A 13,087-nucleotide genomic window follows, 5' to 3' on the forward strand; every position below is an offset into this window, starting at 1 on the left:
GAATAATGCCTTATATTTGCTTAATTATGAGTAACAGTTTATATAGAAGTTATAAATGCAATTTAAAATAACGCTATGTACAAGGTTTATAAAATTACAGGCACAATGTGAAACTTTAGGTACAACGGTTCAGAAAATAAGTTTCATCAACAAAATATACTTTTATAATTCCAGTAAGTAAAAGAAATCAAGAGAGATTTGAACCTTAATTTTTACAGAAATTTAAAACGATTTAAAATAAGAGGAATACAGAGAAAGAATCTCCATTTGATTTTTATATTTCCAAAAGAATTTTTTCTCGGCTGCTTCTGTATGTTAAATACATTTTTAGGCATTTAAAAAATTCTGAATAAACACACTTACTGAAACTGAAAAGAAGGAAAAGTGTAGGAAAACAAAAATGGTAACAATTTCTTCCTTTTTTTTATCTTCTATACATGTAATCACTAAATATAGTAATAGGATAATCATTTTACTAATACACAGAGTGTGAAGAGAATGGACCATACTTTCAGGGTTCCTAATACGAAAATAAACCAATTTAATAAAAATATCGTTTGATTTAATTGATGATATCTGTTAAATTTTAATATATTTGAGGTAGCCGAAGATGATTATAAGCATACATTTTACTTAAAATATAGATGTCACAAAAAATATCTGAAAGAACTTTTTGTTTTCATAATTGTTGTTTGTAAGTAAAATCCGACTTAAATTTTTTACCACAGTTGTCAGTTATGGACAACCAAGTATTTAGGGCATTATAGTCTCGTTAAACTTCATCTTTTTGCTAAATTTGTGCTTGTACTAAATATTTTTTAAACTTAGACCAATTCAAAAGACGTTCTAGAAAGATAGGTCTCTAAATGTTGCATTGCAGAATTAACTCCAACGAGCATTTCATTAAACATTTGAATAGAGATAAATTGGGTTATATCATAAAAATATGAAAAAGTGACAAAATTAGCAATTTTTCTAGTAAGTAAAATTCTACTGACACCTGGATGTAAATCGGTTTTATTTTTTAAAGAAACATCTCTTCAAGGATGATTCATTCATTTCCAGATACTCTGTATAATAAAGTCATAAAAAATATGTTCCAATTAAAAAAATACGAAAACGACCTTATTGTTAAAATTAGACCACTAAATCTAATTCGTAATGATGATTGCACAATTTTATAAAAATTGAAGTACGTCCAGAGAGAATACGAATATGAGATTAAAAGAACGAGAGCCCAAACTTTTTTTTGACATATGCATCCGATTACATAGTCAAAATTATTTTTATAGTATAAATACCATACTGTGGACGCACTTCATAATTTCTTCAGTAATCACCTAAATTTAGTAGTAGTTAAAATAAAGTACTCAATAAATAAAAAATTTATAGTAAACGATCAGCACCGAGATACGTCGATGTCGTCCGACAAAGCCAAAGTTTTAAAAAACCTTTAACGAGTATGTACATAGAACCCCTACGAGTCGTACCCGCCCCTGGGCGAAGCCACAGGCGACGGAGGGGGCGGAAGGGGACTGAAATAAGTCGACGACCTAGAGCTAGGAGAGGGAGGGCAGCTTTCCTGATGGCAATGAGATCGGGGAGTGGGGGGAGGGGGGAATGGGCCACCGTCGTAGCGACTTCTCGAAGGATAGTTGTAATCGCTTTCATCGCATATGTCCGTGGAACACGGGGTAGGCGGGGGCGGTTGGTTGATTGACCGGTAGTGACGGTAGGGACGGTAACGGGAGGAAGGGCTGCTGCCTCTTGTGGAGGCAGCCGTGGTCGCGGGACTTGGGGGAGGGTTGAGAGTCTCGCGTGGGTAGCAGCCAATGCTGGAACCGTTGGTGTTGGAGCTGCTTGACGCACCTGTGACGTGCCGCCTGTCGTAGGTAGATGGACAGCCACTGTCGTTCAGCATGGACATGCGGACTACATCGGGTATCCCTGCAATAGACCAGTATTAGTGAAATGCTGAAAAAAATGTATCAATTGTTATGTAGTGTTGTAAAGAACGTTCTGAATGTGTATTTGAGAATATTCGAGTATATTTGTATACGAAAAAACCACAGGAACGTTATCTTTTTTGTACTACATGAGCGGCATGCTATACTTTAATAATTACTTTTTAAAATATTCCTTTTCTAAATATTGAAAAATATGGAGCATTTTTGAGAAAATTGGAGGATTTTCAGTATTTTCACGAGAATGAGAATCAGAAACGGTCTTTAAATTTATTATTTAATAGTCAATAGAGCTCGATTTTTGTAGTAATTGCGTTTCATTATTATTTGTACCACTAACTGCCATACTGCTTTACAAGTAGATGTGCAGATTAAAGAGGTTGTACAATATAAATTTCCAAAATACTTAAAGACAGAAGTTAGAAATTATAAAAATTCAAAACCACTCGATTTGATATGATTTTCCAACGAATTGAACAGACCCAAAACTCAACACCACCCTTATACTAATTACCTTTGCGAAATTTGGGATTCTTACTAGCGTTAGGATGCATCGGACTCAGTGAATCTTCCGACTGATCCGTTATATCTTCCCTGGGCAAGAACCTCTTTCGGAGAAACACTACCGAAAACATGGCAAAGACAAAGACAACCCCCACCACCGACAGTATAACGGTGTGCGTTACGGATTTCTTTGAAGTAAGAGCCGCATTGCAATCTTTCTCGTCCGATCCGTCGGCACAGTTCTCATTTCCGTCGCAAACAAGAGACATTGGGTGGCATACTTCTGTCTGGGGGCATTGGAAACCATTCTCACAGCAATTTTTTTCGTCTGATTTGTCGGTGCAATGTTCGTAACCGTCACAGTAATTTTCCTTGTCGATGCACTGCCCGTCTTGGCACCGAAATTGATTGGGCAAGCATTTAGGACAATCCAGTTCATCAGAGCCGTCCGCACAATCTTTCTGCCCGTCGCACCGCCAAGCAATAGGGATACAATCCTTGACGTCTCCCCCAGCCACACTGCAAGTGAAACGGTCACTCCCGCAATCAGGTAAAATCTGACAATTCCTTTTATCCTCCTGTAGAATTTTGCCATTAGGGCAAGCACAGTGGGGTACAGTCCCGTTCAATATGCAGAAGTGTGAGCATTTCCTTTGATGAGGAAGGTTGCAGCTGTGGTTCTCCGGTTTTTTTACGGATATCAGGTCTAGTATGTGAGATGCTTGGATCGCCAATGTAGAACGTGATTTTCCCGAGATTAGTTCCAACCTCTGTAGTTGGTGCAGCTCTTTGTCTATCCAGTAGAGCCAGCCGGAGTGTACGGTGAGTTGAATTATCTTCGAATTGCTCTCGTTTAGCAAAACATGTCTGAAATAAGAATTTTACCAATTTTTCATAAGAAACGTTTTTTTAACAACTTACTGATTCTCGCCATCGATATTGCTAATGTAAATGCTGTGCTCCTGAGCCCACACAATTAAATCGTTCTCAGTATCCACGGCAATAGCCGCAATGTCCGCAGCTCTGGTAATTACGATCCTATGGGATCCATCTAATCTGGTTCTCACCAGTTGTGGGGTAGCTCCTATGTCGGTATAGAAAATTAGCCTGGAAGGTAAATATTTTGTATCGAAGAGGAACATAAATGTTTTACAACTACACTCAAATAGAATAAATTTACCTTTTTGTGGCATGCATTGCGATTAGTCTTGGTTTTTCCCCTTCCTTCCTTTCCAAACTTCCAAATGGATTCGTATTATCTAATCGAGTGACGTTAATGACATCCGTTAAAGCGCATGTCCAAAAAAGCAGTCTACCGATGGTGTCCACTGCGAGGTCAAAAGGTGATATATTCTGGTTGCTTGGTACGACGATGTTGAAGGACTGCCCGCTAGCCTCAGAACGTTTGATGGACCGCGACTTGCCATCAATCTGAGGAATTTGATTAAAAATCAGTGAGATCTGCATTATTTTATTATGGTGGTGTAATTTTAAGGAGGGGCTTTTTTTAATCAAAAAAATAATAGAGATATAATTCATTTTTTAAATACACATATTTTTCATTATATGAAAATTCAAATTCAAACTGTAAAAAAAATTTAATTTTTTAATTTTTTTTTGTATAAAAGGTGGTCTTTCTTACTATTTTTTTTAAAGAACTGTGTTCAGTTTCTGTCACATTAACATAGTTTAGGTGAACTACATAATCTACTTAATGCGATATAACAGCTAGATGGGCAAAAAAACAACAACCAAAGTTAGTTCAACGAAACCAAATTGATCAAATATGCTGCCGCTTCATTTTATTGCATTTATTTAGTATTTAATTTATAATTTGACCAGTCTCACTAATTTTGTTTTTACAGCAAAATTTAAAGTGGTATTTAGTAAAGTGCATTCTGTAATGTAAATATAGATAAACCTATAAAGATTATTTCACTGGTTAGTGACAATATGGTCTGTTTGTGTCTATGTGATATTATGAAAAAAAAAACATATTTATGAATAAATCACTGTCATTATTATTATAACACCCTGTATAAATAGTCCACACTAAGAAAAATATATTTTTATTAAAAAGTAGGGTATTCAAACCACACTCACCCAGTAAAGAAAATTCGATTTTGGGTCAAAATCAATCGCTTTCACAGCCTTTAGTCCCTGAATCGGTAACACGGCTTCGGGGCAATCCAAGGTATCGAGTACCAACCTAACAACCAGATTCCTTAAACTATATATCATATAATGACTAGGAGCTGAAAAAAAAAATAGGCAATGATTTTCTCTAGAATTTCACCAGAATTCGCGTAACTTACGGTGACACTCGTTGTTGTGCAACGTGAAGTGTGTGGGACAGGCACAAGTGTAGCGCACATGTTCCCCCGGGCCTTCGGCGGGCAACGCTAGGCACAGGTGGGAACAGCCACCATTGCTGGTAGCGCACTGGTTGGTCTGTTTCTGTTTCAGGTAGTGGTAGACCAGCAAATCGGTGACACCCTCGGATCTGTTGTGGATTCTTTGGTAATCGGAACCGTCGAGCTTGTTTGCTCTAGATATTTCACCTAAATAGATGAAAATCAAGTTTAAATACTAGAAACGGGTAGATAATCAAAAAATTATAATTTGTTATAAAATATACTATATAATTTTTTTAAGATACCAGGTGCTAAGATTTATAAAAATAATGCTTTTTTTTAAATACTTTTAGAATAAATGATGGTCCACAATTAGCTTTTAAATAGTCGATAGTGTTCTGCCCCAGGCCCTCAAAATATCAGAAAAGATAAAAACTACAGGGTGAGAATGAATAAAAAAAAATTATACAGCTTCCTAAAGTTTGTTAAAAAATTGTACCACCTTGTACAAACAAATTCAGGATTCAAATTTAACGATTCAACTTAAATCCTTACCCGTTTTGTTATCACTCCAATAAATAAATTCCTTGTACAAGGTCACGCCCATGGGTTCGAAGATTTTGTCCTTAACTATGTTCTTCTGATCGTTTCCGTCCAAATCAGTGGATATGATAGCAGGAGTATCTTTCTCCGCCCAGTACAATCTTTTCCTCTCATAATCCAACGTCAACCCCGTGGCGGGTCGCACTGTCGATATCAGCTTTATCTGATTAGTCCCGTCCATCGCCGCTTTCTTTATGGAGTTGGTCGTTCCCCATTCGGACCAGTACATGTAGCTGAAACAGAAAGAAATTATGTACCCAGGATAAAACTCTAATTTATGTCCTTATTTACCCAGCCGCTGGATCTAAGACAATGCTATGAGGCTCGTATGCTTCGTCCCACAATAACGTTCTTCTACTGGACCCTACCAGTCGGGAAACTTCAATTCGGTGAGCTACTGGATCTGTCCAGTAGATGTTCAAGCCCAGCCAGTCCACTGCTATGCCCTCGGGAGAGGCGAGTCCCAAATCGATGACCCTCTGGGGATCAGATCCGTTTATGTAAGCTCTCATGATGGTCTTCAGTTTGCTGTCGCTCCAGTATATTCGCATTGTATTCGTGTCAAAATCGATAGCACTGAAAAAAAAAATAAATTTTTCTCTTAATGATACTGTCATAATAAAAAAACACCCACCTTGCTTGTTTGATGCCAGGAATCGGAATAGTTATTTCATTGTTTTCGTTCTTGATGCTGATCCTGCCAATAGTATCTCGTTTGGTATATAATAAAAATGCTTCAGGTTTAACGCAGTTCTGTTTATCTTTGGTTAGTTCATAATCTATCTGGCACGCGCAGACTCTGGTCTTGTTATGCCTGTACAAACACAGCTGGGAACAATTCCCGTTGTTTTCCTGGCACGGGTTCGAACCATTTACAGTTCCGAGTCTTATTGCTTTGAGACCCATCACATTCTCCATTTGGTCGACTATCACTTCCCTGCTGCTCCCTGAAACATGAATTTTTAGCATTGCACATCTCGAAAATAATATATAGTGTGTTATAATAAATTTATATATTAGATACTAATCACCAACCTGTTTCTTTATGGGCCCGGTCTATAGCCCTCCGTTGCCAGTCCGTCCAGTAAAGGTAGTCCCCCATCAAGCTAAAACCGAAAACATGAGGCACATTGTCGTTTACGAGTTCCCTGCGATCGCTCCCGTCCATATTGGCATATTCGATCTTGTCCGATTTGGCGTCGCACCAGTATATCTTAAAATTATTCAGATCTAAAGTAATACCGTTGGGCCAACCCAACCGCTCGGTAACTATCTGTGTACGTTCTGAACCATCCAGATTGGACCTTTCCACCTTTGGGTGAACCTCATTCCAGTCTGACCAGAAGAGCCAGCCGAGTTCGGCAGCTACAGCAATACCTATTGCAGAAATAAAATAGTTATCTTTGGTTCTAGGTTGAAAAGTATGTCTTTTATATTCAAGGATGGAGTTTTTCTTGCAAACACCACCAAATATAAAATTCATTTGAGGATGCAAGAGTGACTGCAACTTTGTATCATATTTTTTCAAAAAATGCCTTGAAATTTTGTTAAAATTGGCAGAAAAGGGAGTAAATATTTTAATACTCAGAGAAAATATCTTAAATATTCATCCATTCAACCAGCAACCTCAAATATTAAAACCTCAAGAATAACTGGACACCACAGTGCTGCTGCATTTCCACATATAAAAAAAGCTTTTGATACAGTCTGGTATGGAAATCTTATTTATATATTTAGATGTCAAATCGTCTCAAACATCTAACTGATTTACTCAAAGAATATTCAATTAAAATTAATCAAAACCGATAGCAAGACTAAGAGGATATTTCTTATTTCAGGTGTATTTCATGACACATTATATAAAAAATATTCAGTTTTGTGCTAAATTTTACTAATGTCGATTTTTTAATTGGATATGCTCTAGAAAATATGGTATATTATTGAAATAAGAAACATTCCAAAAGAAGTCACTGCATAATTGAAATTGCCGTATCCTAAAGACTATACCGCCCATATACTGTTTTAGACGCGCTTCTGCAATGATTTTTACTGATTAGAACTTCAGAACAATGTATCTTTTACTTGACAATTTTCGAAAAAAAATATTGCTTACCTCTTGGATCGATCAAACCGTCACCAACAATAACCCGTCTAAAACCACCTTGCAACCTCGCCACTTCTATTCTATCAGTCCCCGTATCAGTCCAATAAATATTCCGCGAAATCCAATCAACGGCGATGCCATCGGGATCCTGTATCTCCGTCGAAATGACGTCCCTTTGGTCGCTACCGTTCAGTCTCGCCCTCTGAATCTTTTTCACCTCATCATCTGACCAGTATATGAAATTCTCCACCGGATCGAAGTCCACTGCTATAGAATACTTAACATCGCTAAGAGGTAGCACCCTGTAACTGTAATCGGGTGAGTCCAGGTAAATAAGGCAGATCTCGGTGCGTCTGGCTAGAAGGAGGAGTTCCTGAGGTCCCTCCGCACAAGTTTTATTATCGTTTGTGAGTTTAATTCCTATGGGGCAGGCACAAGTGAATCCAGGAGGTGAGGGGGCAAGAAGACACAAGTGCGAACAACCCCCGTTGTTGGTTTCACAGGGGTGTGGCAGCTTAGGTTGCCGTCTTTGGTCCCAGATGTGGATGTACATAGGGTGTTGGGAGACCAAAAGCTCTGATGGCATTCGTTGCGATCCTTCTGTATCATAATAGTGTATTGCCCTAAAACAATGGGCCTTTCCAGTGAATTGAAGGTTGAAAATAAAATCACAGAACAGACAACAAAGTAAAAGAGGGTTCTTTGGAAAATATCTTCGAAATACAGGAAAAATTAATTAAAAATAAAATATTTCCCTTATTTTGTTAATCCTATCTGATAAGTAACAAAATACAATAACAAAAAATGTTATAATTTCAACGTTTCCTACTTACATTGTCTTCCAGTCAGTCCAAAACAGCTTGGATTGGAACTTAGTCAAGGCAAAAGGATATTCAAACCCTTTTTCCAAAACCCTCACCCTATTACCCCCATCATAGTCCATCCTATCAATGAATTTCATTTTTCCATCTACCCAATATATGGACTCCGTTTGATAGTCAATAGTTAACCCGTTGGGCCAAAATATGTTTTCGGTTACAATCATTTTTCGTGTGGTTGGGTCTCCATTCATACCAGCTCTCTCAATTTTTGGTGATTCTCCCCAATCTGTCCAAAACATGTAACTACAAAAGACAAGCACTAATTCCAACTATTCCACGTTTCATACGTTTTACTTATAATTAAATAGACGTTATAGAAAATAATAAATTAAAAAAAAATCAATATAAAAATGACTCACCCCCTCATAGGCACTACAACTATGGCACGTGGTTGATCGATATCAGTCCAGAACAAGACTTTCCGGTACTTTCCTTCGATCGTGGCTACTTCTATATGATTCGATTCACTATCTGTCCAATATATTTTATTAGTAAACCAATCGCAAGCTAATCCATCTGGTGTAAAAACACCACTAACTATTTCAACCTATAAATAAAAAGAATAGTAGAAAGTAAAATAAACTTATATTTACATTACATACCTTATTTTTTGCAGCCACTCCATCATAATCGATACTATATATAGTTTCCAGTTCGTGATCTGCCCAAAAGATCTTTTTATTTTCAAAATGGTAATCTATGGCGGCAATATATGAATAATTCTTCACAATTATTATGGGTTTTAACTTATAACTGCTTCCTCGAGCTGAGGAATTTACTAATCGAATATCTTTGGTAGTTGAGTATAAAAGCAGTGGATTGTTTTGTGATACATTTCCTAAAAAATTAAAAAAAATATTATTAATGTCTCTTTTAGGTAATAGAATAGATCCGTACGATATGTAATTTACTAGAGACCTACCTTCATATGATTGGTACAGTAAACAAACGAATGTCAGTAGATGAAAGTAGAAATGCCTCGACATTGGAAAATAGCCCATGAATGTTATAATCTTTGTTTGTCACATTGTTTAATGCAGCAAAACTTTTCCAATATCCTTATCTATCATTAATAAATATTATTATTGTCTATATGTTAAAAAATATATGCTAATTATAATTCAAAGTTAACCTTTCACATTATTCAAAAACGTTTTTGTACGCCAAGTAATCATAAAATATTAAATAACTGTTTAATTATAAACGACATATTTTAATTTATAAAAGCCTAATTCTAATTATAAAATAAACATTTATCTTTCTGAACTATAAACACAACACAACACATCCAACATCCAACCCAGATAAAAACCTCATATTCTGATATTTTTGATTGGATGTTAGCCAGAGTGATTCTCAAGGCCACCCGGTGTATATAGCGGCAAATTCAAATACTAATAGATACAGAGAAGAACCTACTTCTATTTATACCCCTTTATTGACAAAATTAAAAATCATTTCAATTGAATACACAATAGGATTATAATAGTTCACTTGTGTATGAGTGTATGTATTTAGGATTAACAGAAATTAAAAAGACATTTACTTTAATTCAAAATTATAAGAGTATGTTATACCAGTGTTTTACTTATATAGGGTGTCCCAGAATAACGTGTATAACGGGGGACCACAGATTCGTGAAATAGGCAGATTAGGCTAATTCACCTACATCCGAAATCGCTTCGTTTAGCCGCTAGATGACCTCAAAGTTCGTGAAAATTTTTTGATTTTGTAAATAACTGGAATACGTATATTATTTTGATCATTTTCGGGGTGTGGACTTTTACTTTCAATCAAAACACATTTTGGTGTTATACAGAGTCCCTTGTAAAATCTACAACTCCTACAAAATGGATGCATGTATAGTGGTAATAAACGTTCATAACTTTTTCCTGTTTCGGGCAATACTGACCAGCTATTTTTTGTTTGGTAGGTGATACTATTTGGAAATTTTTAGGCCTCTTGTAGAATTTTGATTAAATGAGCGGTTAGGGTAAAAAAAAATATTTTTTTTTTTGAATGTATACATTATATCTTGCCACCCATATTACAATACTTAACAAAGTGCTAGTAGGCTCTGCTTTTGCAGGTTGACTGTAATTTCACTTTGCTATAATTTAAAAAATATTTTTTTGTACCCAAACCGCTCATTTAATCAAAATTTTACAAGAGGCCCAAAAACTTCCAAATGGTAAGTATAATATATCAAATATATTATCACCATATCATCAATTTTGTAGTTGTAAGTTTTAAAAAGCACTATGTATAACACCAAAATTTGTAGATTGAAAGCAAAAGTCCACACTCCAAAAATGATCAAAATCAATTAATACGTATTCGAGTTATTTACAAAATTGAAATAAATTTCACGAACTTTGTGGTCATCTAGCAGCCAAACGAAACGATTTTGGGTATAGATGAATTATTAGTCTAAATCTGACTATTTTGAGTCCACAAATCTGTGGTCTTTTCGTTGAACCCGTTATTCTGGGACACCCTATATAAATAATAATGTTGCTCTCGTACCAATTTGTGATCACCTGATAGAGATCAGGTAAGCTAAATGGAAATACTCTATTAGTATTAATCTCAACCTAATATTATACGCATAGATCTAATAGTATAATATATATACTACATTAGATCTATGATTATACGTTTTGCGCCTGGTACTAGGTATTTGATGTCAATTGCTGAATTCTGTTGTTCTAAATACTCATAATATTAGATATATTCATAAGAGTATTTAGTTACTCTTATGGATATATTTTATAAACAGAATAATTCAGTAGCCTTGTTGAATTTATTCTATAGAAAACACGTTTCACGGTGAACATGGAACTTTTATTAATTTATTTAAAAAAAATAATAAAAGGAAATGCTACATCAAATTACAAAGCTTTGTCCAACAAAGTCTTAGACAAACTAATCTTATTATCTTAACAATTCATAAAAGGTTTTTTTTTTAATTCTTCTTTTTTTCTGCTCGGACTTGCTCTATTCCTACTCTATGAAATCAGGTCATTGCCCTCGAACGTTGAATGATTGACGTAATAGTTCAGTAATTTGTGGATTGACGAATGTAACCTAAAAACTCAAATTTAGCACGAGATCACGAGAAAAATATATATAATAACAAAAGTATTTAAAGAATAATCAACTATGAGGCGTATACAACAAGGGGGCTTTTCCGGGACCAGGGACCCCGAGGAAGAAAAAAAGAGGAGCCGGGAATCGGTTATTGCAAATTTGGTTATATTTGGAGCATTCATCGCTGTTATCCGCGTTTGTAAGTAAAAACAGTTTCTATAATTTTGTACTATAAGTTAATTTTATATTGTTAAATTAGACTACACTTTATTATAATGCTAGTGTCAAGAGACATTACTGATTTACTGATTTTTTTTTAAAATCATTTCATTGACAACTGTAGAGAAAATTTATACATTTATCTATATAAGAATAGTCCTTCTTTCTTAATTGTCTGTTCTTATTTTAAAATCATGACAGAACTAATGAGTCCCTTTTAATACTAATTGTTTTTTAGTGCCCTTCATCGTCCAAAATATATCGAACTAGGAAATGGAACTTTCCGAGACTGCATACTAAGTATGATGGCGTCATTTGAAGAATGTGATAACATTTTTGTACAATTTACATTATTTGTAAAATTACTTGTGTAGTTAAAAATTTCTTATGCAATAGATGGGATTCGTGTTGCCATAAGTGATTTTTTTTGGTTTTCTTTTAAAATTTCTTAAAATTGCGTTTCTATTACTTCGTTGAGTGAGAAATATTATTTCTCACACGATTACGTTTTTCTTAAAAATTTTTAGGTGGTAGAAAAAATAATATTTATTTAATATCTTAATTACCTGTGTCCTATGTCTATTATTATTTTCATTAATTTAGAAGAAAAACCTTCCCACTTATATATATTTCGAGTTCTTGATTTGAAAACTGTATTTAATATACCTACCTCAGTGTCCCACTTTGTAACATACTTATAACTCTTTATAAACTTTCTGTAATTCTGAAATGTTTCTATTTCATAGGAAATCATTTCTACAAAAAAATACAGACTTCATAAAAAATTGTTTTTTCAGATGGTTTTAAAATTGAATTTAAATGTTTCTCTGACTGCATATTCTGAGTAGCGACTCTCCCAGGACTTTTTACTTATATAGGTATATGCCTACATTTTGTCTCATTTAAATACCTTAACAACAAAATAGTAAAATTCATTAAAAAGAGAATTGTGGATCAATATATTTTTAAATTGTAAAATATATGAGTTCTTTTCTTATACTGCAGGAAAAAAATATTAGAGTTCAAGCTTGTAGGAGTTTATTAATAAAATTTGAAAATGTTTATTTTTGCCGCCCCATCTCACGCACAAACTTCTGATACTTCTGGGTTGATTATGATAGAATATTTATTATGACATCCTGTATAAGCATAGAGAATTTGTTCCAAAAACCTACATTTTTTAATTTACTATCTAGTGTTTGGCTTCTATTTTGATACCTAGGCGAGAGTAATTTCTACTTTCACTCTAACCGATGGGCGATGTCCCTCACCAAAAAAAAGTAAAATAGGTTCAAACAAAAGAATCAATGGATAACGCAATGCTAATAAAAGAGTGTACACAAGTAATGATTCATTATTTAATTTAAT

General features: G+C 34.8%; 1 protein-coding gene and 1 long non-coding RNA gene across 3 annotated transcripts; one reads left to right on the forward strand and one right to left on the reverse strand.

Annotated features, from left to right (window-relative positions):
- LOC108912003 (low-density lipoprotein receptor-related protein 6) lies at positions 1-9,699 on the reverse strand. 2 transcript variants are annotated; one of them, XM_018717117.1, is made up of 15 exons: positions 9,333-9,699; positions 9,013-9,248; positions 8,770-8,957; positions 8,363-8,653; positions 7,539-8,152; positions 6,461-6,802; positions 6,060-6,372; positions 5,717-6,001; positions 5,378-5,658; positions 4,784-5,029; positions 4,572-4,723; positions 3,649-3,899; positions 3,390-3,575; positions 2,503-3,335; positions 1-1,947 (listed from the first exon to the last, which is right to left on the reverse strand). In XM_018717117.1, the coding sequence occupies exons 1-15, from the start codon at positions 9,409-9,411 to the stop codon at positions 1,478-1,480; spliced, it is 4,767 nt and encodes a 1,588-aa protein (XP_018572633.1). In that variant the 5' UTR covers positions 9,412-9,699; the 3' UTR covers positions 1-1,477. The 2 variants fall into 2 exon arrangements, with proteins under 2 accessions (XP_018572633.1, XP_018572625.1); XM_018717109.1 differs by having other exon boundaries at positions 2,479-3,335.
- Positions 9,700-11,459: 1,760 nt separating this feature from the next.
- On the forward strand, positions 11,460-12,140 carry LOC108911641. The gene is made up of 2 exons (XR_001964509.1): positions 11,460-11,699; positions 11,958-12,140. It is a non-coding gene; the product is annotated as an uncharacterized LOC108911641 (long non-coding RNA).
- Positions 12,141-13,087: the final 947 nt, after the last annotated feature.

Source organism: Anoplophora glabripennis, unplaced genomic scaffold (genome assembly GCF_000390285.2).
Source record: "Anoplophora glabripennis isolate ALB-LARVAE unplaced genomic scaffold, Agla_2.0 scaffold6, whole genome shotgun sequence".
NCBI lineage: Eukaryota > Metazoa > Arthropoda > Insecta > Coleoptera > Cerambycidae > Anoplophora > Anoplophora glabripennis.